This window comes from Lissotriton helveticus, chromosome 1_1 (assembly GCF_964261635.1).
Source record: "Lissotriton helveticus chromosome 1_1, aLisHel1.1, whole genome shotgun sequence".
NCBI lineage: Eukaryota > Metazoa > Chordata > Amphibia > Caudata > Salamandridae > Lissotriton > Lissotriton helveticus.
Window position 1 is genome coordinate 917231345 of NC_136057.1, and position 16166 is coordinate 917247510.

A 16166-nucleotide genomic window follows, 5' to 3' on the forward strand; every position below is an offset into this window, starting at 1 on the left:
ATGGCTTAGGTGCAAAGGATTTGGGTACCCGCTGCTTTTTTTTTAGAACAATGATGACTCAAGACTTTTTTACAGGCTTTCCTACAAATCCCTATTCAATGGGACACATGTCAGGGTGCTACAATGACTCAAGTTGGCTTTGATACGACTGCCCTTAGTCCAAGTCCCTCAGCGAGACATAGAGCAAGGTTTCACAAGCCACTTCCACCTAGGAGACATATTGACTCTGCTCTGTATCCACCAATCGTCTAATTCGAAAAATTCAGAGTTCAGAATGAAACGCTAAATCCAGAGGAATGTCCTCCACTATTATACACCTGGAATGGAGAATTATGCACCAGTGAAATTATCTCTCGATTTAGCTTTTTCTACAGTGATAATAAAAAATGCATTGTCATCTAACCTTAAATCAGCCACTTGGAAATAAATGAGATTGAAACCGCCTGGCACACAATGAGTGTAATGGCTAACAGACTCAATCATATCGAATCCAACTACAGTCCTCTCAAAGAGATGAAAATCTATGCAAATTCCAAATTCACAGTCCAACATATAACAGATCATTAAAAAGTCTGGAAGAACCATTGTATTTCATGCCATATAATCTAGGTTCTAAGGAATACAGGCTGGCTCCATAAGTTGTTACCTTTATAATGGTTTTGATGGAAAGTACATGAGTTATGATTTGTGGAGTTGACACTAACGGATGAAACACAGTAGTTTTTAAGGTTTTCCTGAGCACCCATAGCGACATTTTAACTGTGTTTTTTGGTATTTCTTTTTTCACACATGAATGTTACTGTGTTTACCCTACCTGAACCGTAATGTTATTTAAAATGCTTTTCCAGTGAATATCTTAAATGTTATTTAAGCACCTTAAGCCCTCATTTACAAAACAAAATGTATCAGCACGGCACTGCAAGCCATTTTGCTGCACCGAGCTGCACCATTTTAAAAGCACAGGGATGCATCGTATTAACAACAATACAACGCATCCATGTGCTTCTCCCATGCGCTGGCGCAGAACCCTTATGCCATGTTGCAAGGGTGCTGCATTGCAAGGATGATTATTTTTGTGCAGGAAGGGACATCTTCCAGCACAAAACTATAATTGATGCCAGTTTCCCCTTTTTATGGGTGCTGCAGAATGCAGCAGCGCTCATAGAAAAAGGAAAACATGAGGAGAAATAAAAGTATTTCTCCTTTTTGCGCTACTCCTTGGGAGGCATAGGATTGTGACACATTCCTAGCTTTACCAAACTTCATAAATCTGGGAATGTGTCCGGTTCCATGGATGGTGCATCGGAACACCCACAGCAACACCCATGGAACGCCCCTTTCACACAGAGCAATGCATAAAATGAGCCTATATTTACAAGGCCATGAAAAGTCACTCAGGGTAACATTATGTGGCCTTGTAAATATGGGCAGGTACTCTGCGCCGCTGGTGTGCCAAAAAATTGGTGCCTCAGTGGTGCAACTGCCTTGTAAATGAGGGCCATAGTTGCTAAATCTATGGCCATTGCCCATGCAAGTATGCCCCTTTGCACATAGCTGTGCATTGTGGAGTTAGATTCAAAGCCCGACCATGGCCAGGATTTGTGTGTAACCACCTATTCGTTTATCCTCCACTGAGCATGGCCTTCAGCCTGGCACTGCGCTCCGCTTTTAGTGAACCCCAAGAAGCTCTGCATCGAACATCAGGCGTGATGACTTTAACCTTTTTCACTTTTTTTTAAAACTTTAAAATGTCTTGAAACTCCTGATTCAAACTCAAACTTTGATTTATTTGAGAACCTGCGCTTTATTATTGTGTTTTTTTAATTGTTCCCAGTGGTCTTCCTGTGCCCTTTTTCATCTACCTTCACTTTCTCTGTCCATCAAACTTGCTTACAGTGGTGTCTTATAGCTGTATTTACGTTTTTGTCCTAGTGAAAATCAATGAAACTCGCAAGCTGAGGAAAATGGCACCTGGCTGTAAATACAAAATATTGGGTGAATTTACCATCCACTGAGGGCCAGATGTACTAAAGTTTTTTGTGGGCGCAAATGGGTTTTAGACCCGTTTGGGAGCGCAAAAAACGTGTGGCCCATGTAGTAATCCTATTTTGCGAGTCGCAAATCAATTTGCAACTCGCAATATAGGATTAGTGACTCGCTATTAGGAAGGGGCATTCCAAGGCCTTACCTTCCTAATAGTGACTCCTGAAGCTATGTATGACTGTTTTGTGACTGCAAATTTGCGGTCGCAAAACAGTCACAGTTTACCACCCTTCACAGAAGGGTGGTAAACACTTGCAAACTGGAAGGGGTCCCCAGGGGATCCCTTCCCCTTTGTGAGTGGCTCTAAAAATATTTTTTAAGGGCAGGCAGTGGTCCCAGGGACACTGCCTGCCCTTGAAAAATGAAGCAAAAAAGTTTCAATTGTATTTTTTAAATGCATCCCATTTTCCTTTAAGGAAAACGGGCTGCATTTAAAAAAGAAAAAAACTGTTTATTGAAAAGCAGTCCCAGACATGGTGGTCTGACCCCAGCAGGCCACCATCCCTGGGAGTGTCAGCCATTCCCAGTGGGGTCGCAAATTGCGGCAACCTCATTAATATGCATGAGGCATGCAATTGTGACCCTATTGGGAATCGCAAACAGTGTGCATCCCAATTTGTGAGTTGCAAATTGTGAGTCACAAATGCAATGCAATTTACGACTCGCAAATTGGTGAGTCGTACGGTATACCTCTGCCCCAAAATGTGTTATTCTAATTCTTTGTGCAATTTTTCTATTTCCCTGTGTAACCCTTCAATGTGCTAGAACTTGTCTATCCTCTTCTGTGTGTTTTTCGTTCATGGAGCAAACCTGGCAAATGAAGGTAAATGTACACATTTCTTTAGGTTTGGTGAAAATTAGTAAAGCCATTCCTGAGATATAAGCCACATGTGAGTTTCCCCTACGCACGTCAACGTATTTGTATTTTCAGTCTTGCCTACAGAATGCTTTTATCTCTCTGTTGTTGAAGACCTATTGTGGATAATGCCAATACCTAGTGCCCAATTCATAAACTGCATTTTGTAGTACGTAAATAGTACCACAGTAGTACTACTCACTGCCTGAAAAATGCTTTTCACAAACCTACGGCTTTAGGCCTCCGTCTCTCCCATTATTTCTGTGCGGTAATCTCCAAACACATAGGACACATTGAAGCAAATGTGAGAGGGACAAGGGAGAGAGGCTGGAGAATGGGGAAAGGGTTATGGGAAATTCAAGGAGTTGTTAAGGGAAGGGCATGCTAATACAAACACACACCCTCAAAAGACTAACAAAATTGCTATAAATAAAATACAATTTTAAAATTTCTATAGCCCTGATGTTGTCAAAACAGCTCAAATGTACTCCATTACAGCCCTGGAGTAAGTCAAACGCCACACATGGCACCTCACAGGTACTGCAACACACTCCCATAGAAAACATTACACTGGAGACAGGAAAATAAGAGAACTACTCATGGGAAATTAAAGTTAAATTAATTAAATTATTTTAATATTTAAATTATATACATATATGTATATGTATATATTATGAGTCCGCAGCCCGCGGACCTGACGAATCATCATCTGAGCTAATTAGTGTTGAGGGGCAGAGCGGACACTCGCACCTATCATAGTGCGGCTGGGGTGCACTAGAACTGCAGCTTTCCAGGACTTCCTTTCTATCTACCGCAGGCGCTGATGAAGGCCAGACCGGCCGAAATGCATTCGCCATCTTTTGGAAATAAAGAGTGTTGTCCTCGTATCCCCGCTGTGGCTTCTGCTTCTTTCTCTGAGAGGAGTTGCTTGTTCTACATTGTCACGCGTGTCCCAGAAGCGCGTTTCAGAAGCCCCCCATCACAAGTGGCCCGGAGAATCTGGTTCCTGCTTCGGCACCATTCTTTCTTCAAGGTTTGAACATCTCCTGGCTCGCCGGCAGTCCGAGCGAATTGAAGCGGTAAGCGAGGCATTGCCTCAGCCAGGGCGGGACGCACTGTCCTCCTGCTCACGACTATTGCAACTCGGACTTATGGCTGATGGGGTCATGGGACTCGAGGCAGCAAATTTTATTTTCACAATGCGGGGTTCAAGAACTTCTGCAGTTACACCCTACCTCCCGCTATCTTTCCGACCCTGAACATTTCTCACCTGGGAGCCACTGTTGCATTCTGGGATTCTGAGTCCGCGGACCTGATGAATCATCATCTGAGCTAATTAGTGTTGAGGGGCGGAGCGGACACTCGCACCTATCATAGTGCGGCTGGGGTGCACTAGAACTGCAGCTTTCCAGGACTTCCTTTCTATCTACCGCAGGCGCTGATGAAGGCCAGACCGGCCGAAATTCATTCGCCATCTTTTGGAAATAAAGAGTGTTGTCCTCGTATCCCCGCTGTGGCTTCTGCTTCTTTCTCTGAGAGGAGTATGAGTATGAGTATGAGTATGAGTATGAGTATGAGTATATATATATATATATATATATATATATATATATATATATATATATATATATATATATATATATATATATATATATATATCCACCAATTCTTCTTACAGAAGCACTCGCACTCAAAGTAGTACCCAAGTATTTTATTTCGCCGTGACGCGTTTCGTCAAAGAAACTGACTTGATCACACAGCTGTGTGATCATGTCAGTTTCTTTTACGAAACGCGTCACGGCGAAATAAAATACTTGGGTACTACTCTGAGTGCGAGTGATTCTGTAAGAAGAATTGGTGGATATAAAATTTACCGGGGGACCTGCCCAGTTTAACTCGCCACTCGTCTATGGGACACGGGCCTCGGCAACAGGATCGAGTGTGGAAATATATAATATATATATATATATATATATATATATATATATATATATATATATATATATATATATATATATATATATATATGTTGGGTATAGTGTCAAAATGTAGAAGAATATTTATTTATGTATTAAACTAATATATTTAAATGTATTATTTAATGCTCATTTAATTTGATAAGTTGAAGTGCTGTTACATTTTATTAGTTCTAGGTTAATAATAAACATTTAAAATTAATTTAAATTTATATTATAATTTTTTTTAAAGCATAGTAAGTGTTATTAATTTGCCCTGTACATTCCCATAGGGAGATCTCTGCTATGGTAGCAGTGATTTCCGCCTACAAGTGCAAAGTTACGAGTAGTAACTTTACACTTGTAAATCCTTTTGTAGGAGGCTCCAGCCCCTTATTTGAGGGGTGAAGACAAGTGTGTGTACATCTAGGAGTAAATCTACACTCATAAATAACAAAAAAGTGTAGTGTTACACCTAGGTGTAGTAGTATATATACACATGAGTAAATATATTTACCTTTGTGACTTGGAACCTTAGAGTAGGCTCAGGGTTAGCCCATTGCTTAATATCTGTTGGCTTTCTTGTCATTCTCATGTGCTTGTATCTTATTTGATGGCTTTCTTGCCTCTTCTTATGTTTAGCTCTCACCTGGAGATTAGCATGTTTACCATCCTTATGACTGGATGACTTGTGTCCTTCCATTGCTCCACATCGCGGAACTACTTTTTAGGTCTCGCCTGTCAATGCGCGACTTAAACAGACTTTACCCAACTGGGCGATTTGGTGCTGTGCCCGTGCGCTTTTAGATCAATGCGCAAGCGCATTGACCTAAAATGCGCGTGCACATCATCAAATCGCCATCTGTTCCCCAGCAGCACTCCTCCCACTCCTTTGAAGTGAAGCATAGCTTCACTTCAAAGGCCCCTGCTGCTTCACACTCGCCTCTCTCCCTGCTCCGCCCCGTGACGCATTTCTCCTCCCCACAGCAATGCCCTCAGTCTTGTTTCCCCCCCCCACCCTTCCTTTGATGTCCGCCGCACGTGGCCTCTGCCTGTCACCTCTCCGTCCTTCCCTGAGCTGCTTGTTATTCCTACTTTGTGCACTGTCTTTTTTTGTGCATGAACAGTCCTGCCGTGCTTTAACTCCCTCCCCCCTCACCAACGAGCACATATTTTTTTATTCTTTATTTTCAGTCTATGCCACTCTTACATCAGCATTCCACTCTTCCTCTGCCATACTTCCCTTTTCTTCCGTGCTTCTAGTTAATTTAAGGGGCGTGCTACATTGTACTTTCACTGCCAGTGTTTATTATATTTTGGGAATAACATCCCTCTACATTACTTTTTATTAGGCGTATTATCCTACTGTTGTCTGCTTTATCAACATGTGTTTAATGGCATCGCTCTCCATTAAGGATCACTGATCAAGTTCAGCCTCCTTCCTGACAGTCTGTTCTATGCACATAGCTTCGGTCTTCGTGTACACCCCCAGGCCATCATGTGGTTTGTGCACGAAGCCTAACTCTTCTTGTACTGTCTCCATACATTCTGTGCACACAGCCTGACTCCCTGTCCTGCCTTTATTTATTCCAGGTGTTTTCTGCATGCAGTTGGCCTCTCATGCACACAGCCTCACTCTTCCTGTCAGCGCCCATACCCCCATGTGCTTTGTACACACAGCCTCACTCGTTGTGTACTGCCTGCATGCCCACATGCGCTCTGGGCACACAGCCTTACTCCGTGTTCAGACCCCATATCTTTCACGTTTTTTCACCACGCATTTTGACTTGTGCATTTGCCTACTCGTACACACAGGCTCACTGTTCATGTTCAGCTTATATCCCCCATGTACTCTCTGCACACACACTCACTCTTCCTGCACTACCTCCATGTCTTCATGTGCTCTTTGCAGACAGTCTTGCTCCATGTTCAGCCTTCATCTTTCCTAGGTCTACGCAGTTTGCTTGTGTACTGCTTACCCCCTCATGCAGCCTCCTTCCTGACAGTCTGTTCTATGCACATAGCTTCGGTCTTTGCATCCACCACCACCACATCCACCGCATCCACCACCATATCCACCACCACATCCACCATCACCACCACATCCACCACCACATCCACCGCCACATCCACCGCCACATCCACGGAGAAGTGTGGCTCACTGGTTAGAGGAGGCAGACCCTGAAGCAGAGGTCAGACCCGGGACCAGGGTTCAATTCCCGACGCGGCAGGGTCTTGAGCCCAAATATCCACGGACTCGATAATTCTCGCTTCGGTGCCTACTTGAATCACAGGTTCACACTATGCAGCTCTGGGCATTAGCCTGCTTAATCTCCACTACGGCCCCCCCGCGGCGGGATGCCTGGCTTTCACCTTGGGGAAGCCAGGACGGGTTCCCAAGGCAAGCGCCGAGATGCCTACGGGTAATCAAGCGCTATATAAGAACGCATAATAATAATAATAATAATAAATAATAATAATCCACCACCACCACATCCACCACACCCACCACCACTACATCCACCACCCCATCCACCACCACCACCACCACCCCATCCACCACCACCACCGCATCCACCACCACCACCACATCCACCGCATCCACCACCACCACATCCACCGCATCCACCACCGCATCCACCACCACATCCACCACCACATCCACCACCATATCCACCATCACCTCCACCATCACCTCCACATCCACCGCATCCACCACCACCACCACATCCACCATCACATCCACCTCCACATCCACCACCACACCCACCACCACATTCACCATCACATCCACCGCCACATCCACCGCCACATCCACCGCCACATCCACAGCCACATCCACCACCACATCCACCACCACCACATCCACCACACCCACCACCACAACATCCACCACCCCATCCACCACCACCACCGCATCCACCACCACCACCGCATCCACCACCACCACATCTACCGCATCCACCACCACCACATCCACCTCATCCACCACCACATCCACCATCACCTCCACATCCACCATGACATCCACCGCCACATCCACCACCACATCCACCACCACCACATCCACCACCACCACATCCACCACATGGACCACCACCGCATCCACCACCACATCCACCACCGCATCCACCACCACATCCACCACCACCACATCCACCGCATCCACCACCACCACATCCACCACCACCACATCCACCACCACATCCACCACATCCAACACCACATCCAACACATCCACCACCACTTCCACCACCACCGCATCCACCACCACCACCGCATCCACCACCACCACATCCACCGCATCCACCACCACCACATCCACCGCATCCACCACCACATCCACCATCACCTCCACATCCACCATGACATCCACCGCCACATCCACCACCACATCCACCACCACCACCAAATCCACCACATCCACCACATGCACCACCACCGCATCCACCAATGCATCCACCACCACATCCACCACCACATCCACCACCACAGCCACCACCACATCCACCACACCCACCACCACCACATCCACCACATCCACCACCACATCCACCACATCCACCGCATCCACCACCACCACCACCACATCCACCACCACCACCACATCCACCATCACCTCCACCACCACATCCACCACCACTTCCACCACCACCGCGTCCACCACCACCACCGCATCCACCACCACCACATCCACCGCATCCACCGCATCCACCACCACCACATCCACCGCATCCATCACCACATCCACCATCACCTCCACATCCACCATGACATCCACCGCCACATCCACCACCACCACATCCACCACATCCACCACCGCATCCACCACATCCACCACATCCACCACCGCATCCACCACCGCATCCACCACCACATCCACCACCACATCCACCACACCCACCACCACCACATTCACCACCACATCCACCGCACCCACCACCACCACATCCACCACATCCACCACCACTTCCACTACCATATCCACCACCACCGCATCCACCACCACCACCACCACCACCACATCCACCACCACATCCACCATCATCTCCACCTCCAGATCCACCACCACATCCACCATCACCTCCACCTCCACATCCACCACCACATCCACCACCACATCCACCGCCACATCCACCGCCACATTCACCGCCACATCCACCGCCACATCCACTGCCACATTCACCGCCACATCCACTGCCACATCCACTGCCACATCCACCACACCCACCACCACCACCACATCCATTACCACCACCACCCCATCCACTACCACCACCACATCCACCACCACCACCGCATCCACCATCACCACATCCATCATCACCACATCCACCACCACATCCACCGCATCCACCACATCCACCATCACCTCCACATCCACCATGACATCCACCGCCACATCCACCACCACATCCACCACTACCACATCCACCACATGCACCACCACCGCATCCACCACCACATTATTTACAAAATTAAAAGCCATTGGTATTTGTAATATCAATACATCTAAGTCACGTAAATACAACACACATTGCATTACAAATGCTATAGGTGTCACATTTGCAAAAGTTAAAACTATTGACATTGTAACTGACAAAGCTATTAATTTTGCTATTTTCAAAACCAGCACAAATAAAAAAAAGTGTCATTTATAATACCAATCGCTCAAACTTTCCTAATGCGAGACCTATTGCATTTCCAATGCTTGTTTCTTTTGCTTTCAACACTCTATGTGTTTTCTTGCTCGCTCCTCCATGTGGCTCCTCCATGTTCCCCTCACATCCCCACCCCTCTCGCACTCTCCATATTGCTACCAATTCCCCCAATTATCCTGTTGTATTCCCTGCGCAGCAGGTTTTTTTAAATCTTATTTTATTATTAAATGTCCTCCAAATCTCCTCTGTTAGAGCCCCGCGCATGCTCCCTCCTGCTCCCATCACAGTGTTGGCTTGCACCTCCTCATTTTCTTCTCCATTGGTCCCCCAAACACCTGCATCACTTTTTTAACAAAAAATATGTTATTCTTTTTAGAGGGCCGCTGCAATTTGCTACAGGACCACTCAATTTTCTTTGATGTACTTTCACGCTTATATTTCAAATTTACAGCTGCAGGATAGAGTGCTGCCATCTTGGAGCAGTAAATAAAAGTAAAAAACAAATAGCCATCCTGTGATAACTCATATGTACGATGCTTGGTAACACATTTGCATGTATTGGTCATTTATTAAATAATGTTAGAAAACACATGCAGAACATTATGATATAGAACAATGGATGGTTGTGTCACATAAATCAAGTCCAATGAGACAGAAGTAGGCAGGCACCTCAGACAAGGCGAAGACATTAGCTGGCAATGTGTTTGTCCTCTTAAAAAAGACTGCAAATGTGCCTGTTTCTAAAGCCCTCTTCACCTCCTTACTGTTCCTACAGGTAGATGCCACCAATCATGCAGGAATGGTGGGAAATGCATCGGAAAAAACAAATGCAAGTGTGCCAAAGGCTTCCAAGGCGATCTTTGTTCAAAGCGTGAGTATACAGGCTGCAGCGTCCAACTGCACGGTGTCTCTAATATTCACATACTCCAACCTACAACGATGGAGCTCTCGCAAAACAATACAATAGAAAATTACATTTTGAATGTAAAATCTTAGCACTGTTGATAATATAAAGATGCAAATTCTAAATATAATCATATTATCTTGCGTTCTTAATTAGGGTGTGAACTTGTATCACTTTTTCTCCACGTGTAACATGTTGGTAAAGACAACCATCACTTTGCTTTGAGCCCGAATTGTGTTTGTTACTTAAGTGTGTAGGTATTCTGAATTTGGCGAATCTGTTTATGGAAAATCTAGTTTGGTTAGGCTGGTTAGGTTATCCTTCCACCTCTAATTCTGTACTTGCATTGAAGTGTAAGGGGATCTCAGGGGCGGGTCCTCCGTTTGAGGGGAGGAGCGCCACCTCACTAACCAAAATGCCCATCCTCCCCGTCCCTCACCGAGTGTCAGGACAGGGCGGGGCAAGGCATGCTGTGTGAAAGCTGCAGAGAGGAGGGTGGGCTGCCACAGCACTTTTCAAAGGGGCATGTCCCTTTTGCCGGCTGTCTTGCGACAGCCAGCCACACATGCGCACTTTGAAAGCTCTAACCCAGCTGTCTGAAGACAGGTGGGTTAGAGCAAGTGCAGGGCCTCCAGTGTACCCGGGGGCAGCGAGAGAGGCCGCTGCCTCCAATCCTGGTGCTGCTCTCATGCAGCATGAGGGTAGCGCCAGGTCTGGTTAGGAGCGTTGTTGAGGGTTCCCCTCTGGAGAAGACGATAAGATGAAGACTGGACCGGAGCGTGGAGGACGTTTGTGCAGGCAAGTGTTTTTTCTTTGTTTCTTATTTTCTTTATTTAATGTGTTCCGATTCACCACCCATTTGTCCGCCTCACCACTGTCTAGTGGTGCCAGCCGCTACTGGAGGAACTACTTTGCAGCTATAGCCCTCTTTGTTCTCTTGTGCTGTCTCCCTTTCTCTACCTCTGTTTCTCTGGCTCTGAAGAGCTAACACTGCATGCTTTAAAACACATTAAACCACGAGCTATTTGACAATGCTAGTTTTTTCTTGGTAATAGTGGGATCAAACAGAGTATAAGTGGCATAAGATGTACAGTTTTCTACCCCAATATTATCTTTTCAGGCACAACAAATGTTTGAGATCAATCTTGGTCTGTGTAAGGACAGAGGCCAGGCTTGGCAGGGTGATTGCACACATTGTAGAGCTCTGGCACGCGTGCTGTGGTTCAGTGACACTATAAACACAAGTATGCTCGGAATGGGATGTGGTCTTGTGGTTAATTGACTGGGCAGAAGTCAATGCTTTTCATCACGTTACTCCCCACGTCTCTGTTTGGACTAAAATACCCAGGTTTATGACACAGGACGAATCCCTATGCATTGAATTTTCAAGCAAAGACCAAGACTTGGGCCAGTTCACATAAATGAACAAGTTGATTATTTGATGTTTTCTTTATTAGTACAGTGCAATAACGCCAGATGCATCGACTTTTAAAGAGCAGCGCCGGCATTACAAACATGTAAAATAATTGAATAAACCGCCCTGAGCCACACTAAAACACGAGACAGTGAGACAATCCGTGCATAGGATTCCTCCGAAAAACACCACCATCTAGATCTGTAAATATTCCAAACCTGTTCAAAATACAGAAGGTATTAAACAGCAGTTCTCATTAAAGCAATTCGCACCACTCAAGTGCAAAGGAAAGTGACAGCGAAGTCCTTACACAACTACCTGACAGCAATAGATGCCAAAGGCAATTTCGAGAAACAAAGATGTGTATAATGTAATGATGTCAGTTGTTGTTGCAAATACATGTGTGACTGAGTCCAGAGATATTTTATAAAAGAGGCAATGAAGAGAAAACTCCGCATGGTTTCAAGAAAGCCAGATCAAAGGCATTCTACTGAAGCTACCAGCAAAAAAACGTGTCCACAAGTTCTTGAAGTGACCTTGGACCCTTGCCATATAGCCAAGGCAATTAGGTCCTGGAGCAAGACGCACATCCAAAACTATAGGAAGAGGAATAACCAAAGATGTGTTTACTAAGAAAGTTTGTGTACACATTAAAATGCAAAATGCATATGAGAGGGTTAGGGATGGATTGGGAATTCAAAGAAAAGAGAGCCTTTTTTCTCACAATGTAATGCGAGAGCACATGAACCTTTTACACAGTTACTAGCGGTAACACCCTACAAATGGAGATACCAAGGTAGAGGCGGGTTGGCAGTAACCAGGAAATGTGAACAAAAAAGTGCAAAGTGTTAAGGCGAGGTGCATGCTTGATTTCGAGGACATGTGCATAAGTTTGATTGAAAGAAATCTATATGGAACTTATTTACATAGTCAGTGGTTATTCTGAAAGTCTGGCGGGAATCCAGTCCTTTTTCACCTACAGAGGGCTCCACTGGTTTAGTGTATGTACCTTTGGGTGACTCTAATGCAGTTTGATGCAAGATCATCATCAATTCAGCTTAAGAAGAGTTTGCAGAAGTTGTAGAAAATAGATATGTGAGGTTTGTAAGAATAAAAATATACTATGGAATGAGCACCCAACTCTTTCTTTGGACAGACAGAGAATGCTTGCTTGTTCCCTTTTTAGGTTGAAGCCTACCAGACAGTGCAATTGTCGGTTTGCAAAAAAACTTCTTGTGGGCATTCGGAAAGGTTTCCTGGGAATGCATTTCACCCATTTCTTACCACTGGCTTTGAGGTTTGTAACTCACATAGAGCCCTATTTGCTGTATTATTGGTTTTAGGCTGTCTGGCATGTCTTTGTCCCTCGCCTGTTTACCGTACTCTTCAATGAGCGTTCACTTTCTTAAATCTTCTTTTTATCTTGTCACATTTACTGTGCATTCAAAGACAGAGGTCAAATGTCATGCTGTATCTTCAGAGTGGTACAAAAGGGGGTGGTGATGGACGGAGCATCTGAACCAATCAAACACTCACACCCAGTCAACAGATCTGGGTATAATCCATCACCATTCTTTTGCCCACTCTGCCAACCCAGTTCAGACATGGCCATATGCAAATCAGTCTGACCCTGTGCCTCATGGGAACAGTCCAGCCCGAACTGCCAAGCCATGCCTTCCCTGGACCGGAAACAAGCTTCCGAGGACCGGTTTCTGGCATTTCAGCCGTCTTCAGCCCGGCTTGCTTGAATCCAGTGGCAAAGTGAGCAAGGGACTCACGTCTGAGCATACCCTGCCAACTTATGGCGAACAAAGTGGTACAAAAGGGGGTGGTGATGGACGGAGCATCTGAACCAATCAAACACTCACACCCAGTCAACAGATCTGGGTTTAATCTTCAGAGTGAGCTTGATGTTTATTTTTATTTTTCTGACTTCAAAGTGAGAAGATTTATCTGGTAATCTTGCTGAGTACTAGCAAAGAAAAGCTTTTTTCTAGAACCCAACAAAATGTAAGTGCCTGTAAATAAACTGTGCAACACTTTTTAGAACACATCAGAATTAGGAAAACACAAATCAAGCAAATTTGTATTTCTGAAGTATGTGAAAACAAATATTTTAATATGATAAAAAATCATTATACTAGGTGATGCCATCTCCACACATTATCATTTGTGTGAGGTATAATTTTATCAGTAAAACTTCTTGTGCAAATGTAATAGTCCTTTAAATTGAAAATGTGTTGTCTGTAGTGTCATTGTGCCAGCACACCATGCTTACCCCACTCTACTCTGACCACTCCACTCTAGACACTCTACTCCATTCTATGACACGACACCACTCTGCACTCTATGCCACTCACTCAAGGCTACTATACTCCAAGCTATGACACTCCACAACATTCCACCCTACTACACTACACTCCACTACAGCCTTCTCCACTACATGCCACGCAACTCTGCACTATAACTCTACTCCGTTCTACAACTCTACTCCACTCCACTCTGCAACTCTACTCCACTCTACTCCTCTGCACCACCCCACGACTCTACCACCCCAAGGCTCTAGTTCGCTCTATGCATCTCTATGCCCTTCACTCTACGCCCCTCTACCCCCTCCACACTCCCCACCAACCTCTACCCCTTCACTCACGACACTCCATCCACAATACTCCCCTCCACCCTCTGCCACTCTGCTCCACTCTTCACCACTCTACCCCACTATTCACCACTCTACTTCACTCTTCGCCACTCTACTTCACTCTTCGCCACTCCACTCTATGACACTCTACTCTATGGCACTCCACTCTCCTCTACTACACTAACTTTTAGCCATGGTGCTCAGCAGCCACACAGGGGCACAACATGGCTAAATCACATTAGTAAAGCCAATAGTTCTTGTATAGGCATTGTTACAGATTACCAAACTTCCAGGTATGTGTATAGAGTTCATATCATAAAGTGTGCAGTTCCTTTACTATGTTTGGGATCACAATTGAGTATCCACAACAAGCCCAGTGATGGGAAGTGTTCCCTTTATGGAGCAAGAGCCCTCACTCAGTACATTGGAGAGACTCAATTTTTTTACAGTGGGAGTAAAGTAATGAATCTATAGATACATAAGTATTATTATGCATATTTATATCAAGAAATACACATATCTAGATCCATACATATAATCATATTAAATGTTTATATACACATGCTGTACATTTGTGTTTGAGGATGGTGGTTATGTAGGAAAGAGCCAACTCTTGAGTACTCTTCTGAAGATAAGATAGTTATATGTGGATCTTATACGAAGTGACATTGTGAGCCTGAAGCCCTAATAGCACTTCTGGGGTATGTTAAAGGCTCATTCAAATACAGTGGAAAGTTTGTTGGCCTGGCCCTGTTGCTGGCAGAAAGACGTGTGGCCATGGCATGGGGAAGGGGACTGCCACCTACTGTTGATAAATGGCTCACAGATTTGGCATCATGTAATGAAAACTCAGAAAGGTATTGGACATTGCTGCCCAAGGGATTATGTCACAGGGAAATTTGGGACCTGCTGAAAGCCTATCTTGCTGATAGAAGCCAGGAGTAGAAAGACGTACATGCATGAAACTAACAAATCATGGTCTAACTGAGATGTATACAGTAAACGTGTGGCGGGCACTGCGCTTCTTTTTGTTGTACTACTCAAAACTTACATAAAGCTTTGAAAAAAGCTTTCCATGGGATCAAGGGAAAGACTTACGTTTTTGCAACAAGTCTAGTTTCAAAGGCTTAAAAATGGTCCCTGACTTAATAAATACATCTTTAGTTTCTTATTGCCAATAAGCGTCAGCCTACATGCACATCTCGAGCAACACAAACCTCACCTTATCAAACAAGCAGAATACATGAGCTCCTTACTTTAATATAGAATTAGAGTAAAGTACATTCCATAATGGCAGATGTTTATAAAACACCCTCCCATGATGAAGCTAGATTCAATGCACTGTTCAATAATTTAAAACCCAAGTCATAAAACACAACAGTAGGCGGGGCAAATTCAATCTTTCTTTGCCTTTTTAAAGGCAATGGTCTATGCCGGTACAAATAATCGCTACAATTTATTTTTCAACATTCAGCTAAATTGGCTGAATCATAGACTGATACCATAGGATAATATGGCTCTAGTCTATGTTATGATATCATCATCGGCGGAAAAGTGAAAAGCTGAGTCAGTCCTCACAGGTTTCAAATCTCTTGACTGAAAGTTGCATACTGTGCTCAGCAGACTCCTAAACATGAGATCAGTTCAAAATGTTACAATTACAGAATGTAATAAGCCACTGGACTACGCAATAAG

At 44.8% G+C, this 16166-nt stretch overlaps 1 protein-coding gene across 2 annotated transcripts in view; it reads left to right on the forward strand.

Moving 5' to 3' along the window:
- WIF1 (Wnt inhibitory factor 1) overlaps positions 1-16166 on the forward strand; it is a 291963-nt gene that overhangs the window by 254833 nt on the left and 20964 nt on the right. For both annotated transcript variants that reach the window (XM_078655873.1, XM_078655872.1), the window contains exon 8: positions 10291-10386. In XM_078655873.1, coding sequence (XP_078511999.1) covers positions 10291-10386 — 96 coding nt within the window. The remainder of the gene's footprint in view (positions 1-10290; positions 10387-16166) is intronic.